General features: G+C 38.5%; 1 protein-coding gene across 1 annotated transcript in view; it reads left to right on the forward strand.

Moving 5' to 3' along the window:
- Window positions 1-13,413, forward strand: part of DLGAP2 (DLG associated protein 2) — a 387,953-nt gene that overhangs the window by 295,723 nt on the left and 78,817 nt on the right. Inside the window, exon 4 of the mRNA XM_065630895.1 lies at window positions 9,837-10,906. Within this exon, the coding sequence (XP_065486967.1) occupies window positions 9,905-10,906 (1,002 nt within the window). The 5' untranslated portion in view covers window positions 9,837-9,904. The remainder of the gene's footprint in view (window positions 1-9,836; window positions 10,907-13,413) is intronic.

A 13,413-nucleotide genomic window follows, 5' to 3' on the forward strand; every position in this document is an offset into this window, starting at 1 on the left:
TAAACAGGCTTTGACTGGAGCTGGTGGGACTTCAGTCAGACACAGGGCTTGGCCATACAAAATAAACTGCTACGGTGACACTTATCCCTGTAATTAGCAGGCAGAGTAGCAAATACTTCATTTAAAATTCTTAGATGGGCATCGTCCCAAAGACTGAATGTTTTCATGCTTCACAAACCCTCAAAGGTACAGAAGTTACTTTTGTTCCTGTGCTATGGGGAGCTGAGGTAGGGAGTCTACAAGAGATATGCACAAAGGTTAACTTTAACCCCATGAGGCAGGGTCAGGCCTCTCAGTGGCCATTGTCATCACTTCCCGTGGCCTTATCCTGGAACACACAAAAAAATCCTGCCTGGACAGGAAACCTTGGCTGCAGATTTCCCAAATTAATCCTCTAAACACAAGATTGTCTTTCTTCCATATAGTAAAAACATGTAGACAGTTGGTTTGGTATGGGGATATAAAAGTGGTTTAAACTTACACAAGGTTTTAAATATAAGATGATCCGATGATGTCTCTGTGTCACTGTCTTATTTGCTTATTGTGACTAGCTGAACAGATACTGTAAAAAAATAGCCTTTTTTTTTTTTTTATTCCATCATACTTCTGAATAGTTCCACTTCAAATCCTTCCTTTTCCTGTATCCAGAAACTGTAGTGTAGAAGTTTACTGATATGATGATCAAGACCACAGAAAATGTTAATGAAATAATTGGGAACGTTTTTCAAAAAAATAAATTTTGAACTTTAAATTCCTTTAGTTAGGCTTGAGAGCTTATTCGGTGATTTATTTTCAGTCATAGAACAAAATCATATCGTATGGCTTGAGCATCACATAAAAAGATGCTAACTATTCTGCATTTTAATTATAGGCTGTTGGAAACAAATGCTTACTAACAATCTGCAGACCAGAAGCTATTTCTAAAAATTAAACACCTCATAATGTCAGATAACTCTGCAAAAATCCCATTAGGCCCAAGGTCAATTGACAAAGAGGAGAAGATATTTGTAAGGATGTAAGATTAATCAAATGGGTTATTTGTTATGAATTATTCATCCATTTCTATTACAGAATACTAAAGGGGTTGATGCATTTGTTACTTTGCCAAGAAACAAATATTTTTGTTATAAATGATTTGTGCATTCTGACAGGGCGGTCCAGCTGAGGAGGCTCCTAAGTTCAGTTGCAGAGGAAATAAGTTTTTTCCACATTGTGAAGCTTCACCCCATTGCTAGACCACATCTGGACCACTGATTCCAGTGTGTGCACTGGAAAGAATGAAAGACCTTTCCAAAGAAAAGAGAGAGAGAGAGAAGCAGGGAGAAGCTGAAACAGGTTGAGTTCAGTTTCACACGTGGGATGTTTGCACAGGAGGGATGTTTTCCTCGCCCTCGTGACCCACTGACCCTGTTAACACCTGTGTGCACGGCTGATCTGCACCATTTACTTTCCCACAGAGAGCGCGGCGGCTGCAATGGAGATGAGAGACTGACTCATCTGACTGCTTCCCCTGCCCGCCTTCTTCACTGAGTGTCTTCACTGCATCGTCTCCTTTCAAAAGGATAAATTGTGCAGCCTTTCAAATGAATTCCTGTGACGGGCAGTTAAATGATGTACTCTCCATTTCCCCAGAAAAAAAATCAACCATGCTCTACCTCCACATTCATTGTAGGCTGCTTAGGCTGTGTTGAGGGCAGGACAATTTGTATTGGGACAACCAGGGTGGTGGGAGAACTTCCAGTGTGGGGGTATGTGACCATGGCTGCCTCTCACAGCGCTGGCCCCGTAGGTCACTGGTTCAGTCTGTCTTCCTAAGGGGATCTGCACTGGTGTAACGAGTGCAGCAGGATAAACATCAGCAAACATTGCTTATACAATCCCAGTTTCACCGGTGAGTTCGGTTGTCACCTTTCATCATGAATTTCTTTTGCAATTCCATTTGTTTTTTCCATCTTTTTACAAAGTAATTTCTCTTCATAAATAATCAGACAGCAGCATATTAAGATGCCCTGTCTCAAACTTGCCAAGGCTGTAGGTACTTGCGCCACCACCTCGTCCCAGCAGCAGAGTTCACAGTTTGACCCTTCCCTGCCATATGGAAAATCTGGGTGCTAATCATTGCAGGAAAAGGCAATTAATACTGGCATTGTTTCTCACAGACTCAAAACAGAGCTCAGCCAGGCAGAAAAGAGGCAGCACCCTGATTTGAAAAATTCCCAGTCTGAAGGTTACAGAAAGAGGGAGATTTTCTGCCTGTTGCTATGGCAACAGGTTTAAAAGGGAACTTGTCACCAGGCTGCTGTTTCTTCCTGCACCCCATAGGAAAATCGGGATGAGATCTCCTCCATCTCAGTGGGTTGAGCTGAGCAGAAAAGTTCACAATACAATGACAAAGCAGCAAGAGGCAGCACCAAGGATGTACAGCTGAGCAGATAACGATGAACTCCAAAAAGTCAAAGAAATAACTGGTTTTGGTCAGATGAAGGCTGAAACTCTGAAATTGTTCGTGAATCAAAAGGCTGCAAAAAAACGATGCTGAAGCAAACAGAAAATCAAATCATTTTCTTCAGTTCTGACAATTTAAAAGCTGTATTGAATGTTTAAAAAAATAAAGAAGATTTTGAGATAGAAAGATATTTTAAATTGAACAGTCATATGTTCTGTGGCAATAATCAATGCTTTTGAGGATTAATGCTTAGGTTATTTATTTCCCAGAAGAGCACTCTATAAAATAAGGAAAATCTTTAAAATATATCCATGTTTTAAAGAAACAGGAAAAGGCAATTTAGAAGGAATGTGTGATAAATATTTTTGCTTGGATATAGAAACATTAGGTTTTGCAGTCCCCTCAGTATTACAGAGGATAGTGAACTTCCTCCATGATATATCATCATAAATAAAAGACAAAATCAGAAGAATTCCAGAAACACAAAGCAAAAAAAAAAAAACAATCACTCAAGGAAGAAATTCATAAATATCAGCATTATTTCTTTTGTTTGATATTCATTTAAGAATCAACAATAAGTATTTCTTATTAGAAAAGAAACCTTGGAGATTGAGTATTTCCATTCAACTGAATACTTAATCCAAGTGGTTTGGTTCCTTGGGATTAAATCTTGTCCCTTGTGCTTTCAATGACAGTATTTCAGCAGAACCAGTTTCACCCTTCCATGCCATCATCCCCTGGCTGGGGACCCTTCCAGGCTTCTAACACATTTATTCCAGTGCAGCATGAATTGTGCTTTCCATAAAATACAGCCCTGATTAGAGGTGATCCTCCTCAAGTGACACCAGGATTCATAGGTAACCTGACCAAGAACTTTTCTCAGCAAATGTTTAGAACTAACCCAGACCGCAGTGAAGTTAATGGGAGATTCGTCACCGCCATCAATGTGACAAGGATTTCCCTTTTACTTCTAGAGTCACGTGTAGATTCCTGTGTATACCTTTGAGCTGTACTACCCAATTACTTTGGCTTTCTCTAATTGTTGAGGAAATTGTTGTATTTTTAATAACACCAAGGGAAACTCATTGTCTCCTGTATTTGACCTAGTAACTACAAGCAGCAAAATTTTCTCCTTTAGGAAAAGAAGTCCATAAAGCCAGGTACGATAAGAAACAAAAGAAGTTTAATGTTGTTGGGCTAGCTTTTCTGGTCTATATTTGGAAGCATTGTAACCAATTTTCTTATAACCAATTGTCCAATTATATTCACATGTTGAAGCCCTGATTGACTCCATACGGCTGTATTTCTCCAGAAGAAAGGTTACGTGTTAGTTACTTTAGGTAAATCTAATCCTGATACTTTATTTTTTTTTCAAAAGCTTGACTGACTGTACAGATTCTGTGAAAAAATGTTAGTCATTAATAATTTTGAGGACTTACCTCTGTCACAGCACTATCAAAAAGGTGAATAGTGGCAATGTACTTCAAACTTGAAAAGCATTCCGAAGGTCTGTGTGCTATGTACCAATCAATACTAGGACTTCATATGCTTCAAGCCAGTGGAAATTAATTTTGCACCATCCTGAGGTCTCCCTGCATCCCTCCACTCCAAACCATGGAGCTTCTTGTACATCCCATATTGCCTCTCATGGTTTTCAGTCCTGTCCTTTTTCATGGCATGGGCACAATACTCTGTCGCTCATCCTCTCCATACAGTCCAAGTGCCCATTCTTCTGCCCGTAAGATGTGGGATGTCTTAATTCCTCAAATACTGTTTCCACATTTCTCCTTTTTCACACACGGCACACCGTGTTCTCTATGCCAGGGAGTCGGTGTTGTAACCACGCTTTAACATGGCCCTGGTCACAGATTTCCCCGATGATCACAGTTGTCTGTGCTTTTCTTCCTCCCATGATATTGTACCATGCGTCCCCTGAAATTAAATACCCCATCTCCACCCTGCCACCTCAGAGATCCCATTCTCACTCATTGACAGTTATTCTGCACCCTTTTCTCTGATAGTGCTTATTTATCTCAGAAATAAATCCCTTGGAATGTTGGATTGCCAGTCTACTAATCTCTGCTTGAAAGATGGATGGAGCTGAAGTCACAGAATTGTTATGCTGCACAGTGTGATTGGGTGCCATCAAATATTTGTTCCACCTGCAGATATCTGCATCAGTGATTGAAACTCTGACTGTCCTGAATAAATGGCAGCACTCCATGTGCTCCTTACTTCTCCCTTTGGGTTTTCTGACTTTGCTCCAAATTGGTATGTTCTGGTCACTGATGCTGGTTTGGGAATAGAATTTGCATGTCCATTTTTATCTAACTCAGGAGTTATAAAAACCATCTTGCCCTTGGTCATTATTCATCATGTGGTTCCGCTGAATTAGTTTGGGCTGTCAAATCATTTTCCATGTTTTAACATTAGACATGTGCCTCAGATCACCTAAATTTATATATTTATGTTGTAGTTTTCTGCAGCAGAACTTGTTAACCACAGCTTTTGCTGTAGTCAGCAGAGATAAATATGTACACAAAGGGTTTTAGATATGTACTTCAGGCTGAGATGAATCATGCCGGTTTCTCACATTCCAAAATAAAACCACATCCAGATAGCATATTTGTAACTCTTGAAATCATATCTATATATTGGTGGGAAGAGTCCTGTTGACATAGTATGAAACTATGACTGCAGCAGTTGAACTGTGTGGACTGATCACATCCTCTTGCTCTGTTTAGTCTACCAGTATGAACACAGCCATACGTGCCAACCACAAGGACCACTCAGGAGCCTGAATAGAGAGGTATTTCATTTTCAGGATCCTGTGTCAGAACAAGACAGGAACCCTCCGGCAGCCCATGGCTAGTGGCTGTTTGACAGCCTTGGGCATTATGGTGTTTGGCTTTCAGTCCCCAGAGCTGCCTCCTCTCCTTTAACAGAGAGACTGAGTGCACAAAGCACCTTGTTGCGATTGTCCTGAGAGAGCTGATATTGCTTATTTTTAAGGGGATGCTACCCCTTGAAGTTCAATATTTCAAGTAAGCAGCCTGAGATGTTAGATAGGAATTCCCAGGTAGGTGAATGCACTGCATGCAGTGCAAATGCATCAACTCAGTGTAACGGAAAACATAAATCATCGTAAGCTGGAGGTTAAAGACAGGTAGTCACCCAATCTTTGCAGTTCTATGTAAATTTTGTACAAGGTGTTGTGCTCCATAAACAGGTTGGACATCTCATGAGACCAGAATAGCAGCTTGAGGCATTTCCAGAATTTCTTCCTTGCACTTGGCAGTCTAGTCACTCTCCTCAGTCCCTGGAAATATTCGTTTTTAAGGTTAGACTAAAACAGAGAAAGATACTATAACAAGTTAATGAGGAGATAGTTCTCATCTAATGCTACTTACTTCAGTCCTTGGGCAGACAAATCTTCACCTAAAACATTTTATTTATGCATTTTAATATTTAATATGTACTTATTTGATTAATATATTTTCTGTTACACTCTTTAATATTTTTATTAGTTATAGGTTAGACTGTGAGTATATATTTTTTTTCATAATTCATTGCAGCACTAATTGAATTGAGTGAAACAGCACAATGCAGCAGCCGCATTTTCTATAGCACATCTTTGTGAAAGCTGGATTAGGTATCTCTTTCAGCAATGCATTTTGCTGGTTGCACTATGCAAAAGAGCTATTTCTTCTCCAGTGAAAACAACATAAATGTTTCAGATGGGTAAGAAGCTTACCAAGGTGCTTATAAGGTTAAAACAATTTAAATTAATTTCTCAGTAGAAAAAGACATGTTTCACAGTAAATAAATAAACAAATTAATTAATATATAAATGAATAAATAAACAAAAGCAAAAATCAGGCACCATTTAGTAGTTCCAGGAATTATTATTATGGTTGAAAAGCTTGCTTTCAATACATAACACACGAAAAGTATTGTGCAAAAATATTTGTGGAGACATGTGCTTCTTTTGAATAGCAGAGAGGTTTCCACTGTTTTTACACTGATTTTCTTTAGCAAAGAGCAGTGTTCCAGGAACTCTGGAGATGTGCAGCCCTTACTTTTCATTGCTTAGATGTTTTTAGCCCTTTTGCCCTAGAACATTAATAATAATTCTAATTCATTATTTCAAACAATATTCTTGGTCCTTGAACTTCTCTTTCTTCCCTTGATACTGACTGGCACAATGAAAATGCTTGAATGCTCTGAAAATTGTAACCAGTCCGTGCAGACAGGCAAGCTAACATCTGCTTGGAGCAAGAGAGCATCTCTTTCAGCATCAAAGTCCAGAAGAAAATACAGGGGAAAAAGGCAGGAAAGGAGATTGCATAACATGGAAAGAGTTGAAACAGGCAGGAAGGGATGCAGAAATCCTTCCATTTGTCAAGGTTAAAGGTTGACTCTGAAAAGAAGAGGTAGTCTCTGAAGAGAAGAGCTTTAAGGGATTTTCAGGATTTTGGAATTACTGGATTCTCTCTGACATAACAGCCTATATCTTGGTCTAGGTCCCTCACGAGTTTTTATGTATTATCTGACTTTTGGAAAATGCCCCTTGTTAGTTCAGTTTTTAATTATCTTCATTATGCTTATTTTAATAAATACCTATAGCAGTTTCTGGCTACTGTATTTCAAGCAAAAAACTTTGTAAATTCCATGAGGCACATAAAATGCTATAAGGCTGGGAAGGCAACATGCAGAAAATTGTATTTTTCTATAGTTGCACTGAGCTAGAATTATAGGTAGTCATGAGGGATGGAAAAGCGGTTGTTAGATTATCGATTGCAGTGCAATCAAATCATGCTGTCTCATATTCCTAGGCATGTAACAGGATGAAAATGCTTGAAGCCTTCCCAGCTATGTTTGATGCTGCATGAAGCTGAAAGAAATCACCAGGCGCTAGCTGTTCTGTGCTAGGGAAGTCATTTAAATGAGTTTCCTATTCCTGTCCAACTCTTTCTTTCATTCTGGATCTCTGCCAGATCTTCTTCTTTTTTTTTGTTTTTAATCCATTGGTGATTCAGAGATGAAGTGCAAGATTTACCTTCATTCATAGATGTGCAAGATTGTGACAAAAAGACTTGAGGTTGACTCTCATCATGCTGTCAGTTTGATGGAAGAGTCGCCTTCCACCTCCCTCTGGGTCATAGCACTGTGAAAACAAAAATCAGCAAATCCACAAGTACTTTGGTAAATGTTGCCTGTATTCCAGTTTCTTTTGCTGTAAAAGGAGAATAGTGCCTTCCACATCTCATGGGATTGTGAGAACTAATGCAGCCGTCTCTCTCAGGTGCTATGGGAACCCTTTATGAGAAGCACAGACTAAGTTGAACACATAGACCATAATTATTCTCCTGATATTTGATAATGTACTAGGTTAAGTACCATTAATTACAGTGCTACTTATGTGACTGAATCCCAATGCACTGTTATAATTTACTACCTTGTCTATATATAGCTGTACTTTTAATTGGATAATCAAAATTGTTATTCCAGAGAAACAGTTAGATTTCCTTTTTGTAACTACATTTATGCAGGGTATTATAAACTGAACAGTACAACAGCCCGAGTAATCAACAGTAAGAAGTTTTTATTTTCGTGTGAAAATAGCCAAGAATTCATTAAAAGAAACTGATATAAAACTAAAATAGAAGCAGAAAAAGATATATGCACACACACATGATCAAGTCTGGAGGTGACGTTTGGACCCTTAAATCCATCTTTGACTTTAGTGTAGCTGGATTGTGCCTAGGATGAATAATATTTTATTGTTTATTAGTTTAATACTACATTCATTTTAAAAAATTATGTGAGGCTTTGTTGAAATTAGGAAGTAATGAAATTATCTAAGCATCTTCCACTATAGAAAATATAGAGCATTTAGGTTATGAAATTGCTGATGCTAAAGACTTGCAACAAATTGCATTCTGTACTGAAGGTGTAATGACATAACACTTATTAGTTGAAAAAAAATAAAACGTATATGGGTATTGATCTATTTCATGACCATATCCAGGCATTGAATTTTCACCAGCATTGGGAATATTATTTAGGAGAGATCTGTCATATACTTAGAAACCCCTCAATGTACTGTTGCCTAATGTATTATCTCTACAGGCTGGTCTCCGGTGTCCAACTATGTTGTTATATATAATGAGTACATATTCTCTGGTTTCCACTCTGGTTGAATCCTTCAGCTTCCTTGTATCAGCCACCTGTGCAAGATTATTTAGATTCTTTAGAGCAAATTTGCAGAAAGGCTGTGCTAAGTGGGTTGTATAAACACTTATACATCTGTCTGATCCTCTAAAGGATTGTCTTGCATCCCGTATCTTTGTCTGCTTTTGAAATGTTGCTTAAATAGGCTGAAATTGAAGAGGGAGAGTGAATGTGAAAATCAAATTGAAACATTTCTGGTTTTTTTTTCTTTTAATTTTGTGTTTGTAGCATCTGACAGCTGCAAGAAATTTTATGAGAGAAAAAAATCAAAGGCTTGAGTATCAAAATCTTTCTTTATAACCTGCTCTTATTTTGTAATCATGCTTGTTTAATAACCACAACTGGGAGCACATGGTCCATAGGAACAAATACTCGAGTATTTAAAAATCCATAGTGTGTACTTAAAGATATTTGTTTTATCAGGAATAACATAGAGTAGTTAAATAAATATTTTGTAATTTGGACATAAGAAGTGAAAAACTGCCTAATAGAGAAAACTTAACATGTATGCCAATAGCAATACTTCCGGACTAAGGATAACAGATGTTCAAATAATATGAAATTCTTATTCATAAACTGTTTCGTGATATGAAAGTTAAGCTTCATTTCAGCATGTTCATATTCCTTTTCTCTTTGCTGTTTATTATTTATGTTTATGAACAGTGAACTTGGGATCCTGAAGCTGAGATTCATTTGAGAAAATGAGGTTCTGTTTGTGATATGAAAACGGCTCCATGGAGAAAGCATACATTTAGGTTAAGATATCCAACTGAGAAATGACAGAAATAGAAACTAGACCCATGTAACTTAAATGACTAGCCACAAAGCTTTTCATATGAATTCCAGATATCAAATAATAAACTGAATACTTGAATGTATCCATTAAATCTATTAGAGTAAATTTGTATAATGAATAGCTTCATAAAATTTAGAACTGCTAGCAGACAATTTTGCAAACAGGAAGGAAGCTGCATTCACCCCATAATTTGCTCATAGAGAGCAATTTTAACCAGTCTTAAAATGGTGAATGAAATTCCATGAAAGGTGAGACTTTCCATCAAGCTCACAAAGTGTGTAGGTTTGCAATATACTTGGATTTTGCAAGTTAATCTTTTAATCAGACACATAACATAGGTTTTATGTGTTCTCCTGACAGACCAGCAGTACTCATGGTCGCCTTCTCAGCACTTCAATGAAGAAAGATACTCTCCTGCTCCGAGGAATATGAAAGGATTATCCGGTAGTCGCAATCAACCACAGTTATGTTCAGCTCATACTTGTGGCTTAGCATCCCCTGAAGATTGTGAACACACCCACGACCATATCCACCATGGGCAGGAGCCAAGGCAATCGTATCTTCTCAGCCCCACAGAGAGTTGCCCGATGGACCACCATCGTTGCTCACCACGCAGCTCCATTCATTCTGAGTGCATGATGATGCCCATGGTAATGGGCGATCACATGTCAAGTAGCACTTTCCCCAGAATGCACTACAGCTCTCATTACGACTCCAGAGACGACTGCGCCATGTCTCACGGTAACCCTAAGATTAACCGTATTCCTGCAAATCTTTTGGACCAATTTGAGAAACAACTTCCTCTTCACCGGGATGGGTTTCACACTTTACAGTACCAGAGGACCTCAACAGCTGCGGAACAACGCAGTGAGAGCCCAGGAAGAATACGCCATCTCGTTCATTCAGTCCAGAAACTTTTTACTAAATCTCATTCTCTGGAAGGATCGTCCAAGGGCAACGTTAATGGAACAAAGGGAGACAGTCGAGGGGACGACCATCATCACGGGCACCACTCCAAGCACAGCAAAAGGAGTAAAAGTAAGGAGCGAAAGCCAGAAAGCAAGCATAAATCTGGAATGAGCAGCTGGTGGAGCTCTGATGATAATTTGGACAGCGATAGCACTTACCGAACCCCTAGTGTGGTAAATAGGCACCATGCAGATCATATATCCCATTGCTACCCTGAGACGCTCCAGGGGCATTTTGGGGATCTCTCCTTGAAGACTTCCAAAAGTAACAATGACGTGAAATGTTCGGCTTGTGAAGGGCTAGCAATGACGCCTGATGGTAAATATATGAAAAGGAGTTCTTGGTCCACACTTACAGTAAGTCAGGCTAAAGAAGCTTATCGCAAATCATCACTGAACTTAGATAAGCCTCTGGTTCATCAGGAAATCAAACCTTCCTTGAGGCCATGCCATTACCTTCAGGTAAGAGGAAGATTTTCCTGATATTCGTAATGGAAAAAGCATCCGAGTTTATGCCATTAAGTAACTGTAAAAAATACAAGGGTAATCTGTGTATCTCTCTTAAAAGAATATCTGTATGGCTTACCTAATGCAGATATTTCACAAAAGTGATAAAAGTCTAGGTTTTGTCTTGGTTTATAGGGCATAGATTAAAAACTAAATAAAACTGATGTGATATAAATTAGTTTAAGGTCAGTGGATGTGTTTTCATCTTTGGATTTTACTCTGAACATCTCAATAAAATCCATACATCAGACTAAAAAGGGGCAGTTCTCCCAGCAGTCTGGGAGCTATAAAAAGTGTGTCGAATACATCTGTAAATGAGTAATTTTTAAAATAGGCTGTGTGATTTTTTGTGTGTTTGTGTGTCATTTTATTCCTTTTATCCAGGTTGTTCTAAGTACAGGAGAATTAGATTTACTGGTGTACTGCATTGTTTTGTCATGATGATGATGATGATGATGATGATGATGATGATGATGATGATTACTCACAAACTTTGTTTTTGTGACTCGGTCACCCAAAATCATTATGAACTAAACCTCTTGAGACCACACTATAAGCTATCCTTGTTAAAAGTTATATGCGTACCTCAGGAAGATAAATATTTCAGGCCTGATACTCAGACTGTTTTTGGTGGTGCTCTGAACACTTGTTTTCTTTAGCAGAAACCAAGAAGCTCCCACTTTCTCTGATATTTAAGCTTTAATACCTGCTGCTTGCTGCAATTTATGACCCTAAAGTCATGCAAATGTAGCTGTTTATGGTGCTGCACAATGACCTGGAGGTTAAAGTGATATGGGTTTAAAAGTTAGCTTCCAGAATATATTTTTTAGACATTTACATCATTTACATGGCCTTGGTTCAGCTCAGTCCCATGACAAGTGTCATTAGCACACCAGGAGGTACAGAGAACTTCAGTGAGAGTAGAGCAGAAAGGAGGGAGCTGCTGGGAGGATAATTTCTTCAGCTAGCTTTGCCATTGGAAAATAACACAGTATACAAATATTCCCTCGGGTATTTTTACCAAATACAACCTGCAAAGCCCATAGTGTTCTGAGTATCCTTTTTTTTTTTTTCATTTTAAGGAACTTCTTTACTCCAGAACTTAACTGATTCTCACATTAATGTAGGCAAATCTCCACTCCAGATATATGTAGTTAGAGATTTTGAGCTCCTGTGGACTCTGCGGAAGCCAACAAACACAGACTGTCAACTGCTGTGCTTCTGTGCAGAGCTCTCTCTCCTCTGAGGAACAGGAGACCAATAGTAATGGTTGACACATGAGGAGCCAGATTTTTTTCAAATGCATATGGAGACATCCAGGATCAATCTTCCCTACAGAAACAGAGAAAGTTCCTCATTGAAGGGAAAGGAAAATAAAGAAATTGCAACCCTACTAGCATTACCATGCAAATTGATTCCAATTTAGACTGACAGCTGTGATATTTTATCATATTCAAGCACAGTCATCATGTATGTAAAACAGCCTGCACTTCCCCGGAAGTTTTTAACCTAACTCAATAAGCCAGAACTGGAAGTGTGTCCTGTGCAAAGACTTCCACTTGTCTTTGTGTTCTAAAACCACATGTACAGTTCCAACATTACAGAGAAGTTTGGGTATGGCTAGCTTTTTGCTGACCATGACTTCTACAGCTCTGGTTCTTCTACATCTCTGCTGGGTTTTGTGCTTTCCTTCTCATTATGTTTCACTGTTTCTTCTTCTCCCTCTTTACATCTCATTTTTCTTTACAGAAGCCAACAGATTTTACTTTTTGTGAGCCTTCTCCTTACTCCCAACTTAGATCATCGTCCTCAAGTCAATGTGAAACACTGAGTTCACAAACAAACTTGGTTATTGCTAAGCTTTGGATCAAGCCCAGTGGCAAGCCTAGGAAGCGGGAAAGCACATTTGTTGCAGAGTCATTGTTTTATGCTTTTTGTGAATTTGAGATGACTACAGAAAGGAATTTCTATCCAGTAATTAGGATGGTGCATCCACTGGTAGGTTCATCCAGCTTAAAATCTAGGAGATATGAATTTAAACTTTTGCTGCACCAGAGACTTTCTCTGTGATCTTTGTTTTTAAACCCCTTGAAAAATGGGATAGCCATTCCCTACTCACAGAGATCCTATAATGGAATTTTTTTAAGACTTGAGTGCTCAGTTACTACAAGAAAGAATCTATAGTTGTGTCCAAAGCAATAATCCCAGGAATTCTACAACAGGAATACTCTCATTACAAAATATTAAAATAAAATATATGTTCTGTAGAATCTGGATATGCCATTCAGAGCATAGATATCCTTCAGGTTGAGTGTCTGGCTTATTCACTAGCCCAAGGTCAGCAAACAAATTGAAGGGACCCCATTCTGTCAATATCATAACTAAATGCTTAGTTTTGAAACTTTTACTTCGAGGGATGCTGTGCTGTCACACTGTAATCCTTAAAAACAGAGATATAAGTC

This window comes from Caloenas nicobarica, chromosome 3 (assembly GCF_036013445.1).
Source record: "Caloenas nicobarica isolate bCalNic1 chromosome 3, bCalNic1.hap1, whole genome shotgun sequence".
NCBI classification, from domain to species: domain Eukaryota; kingdom Metazoa; phylum Chordata; class Aves; order Columbiformes; family Columbidae; genus Caloenas; species Caloenas nicobarica.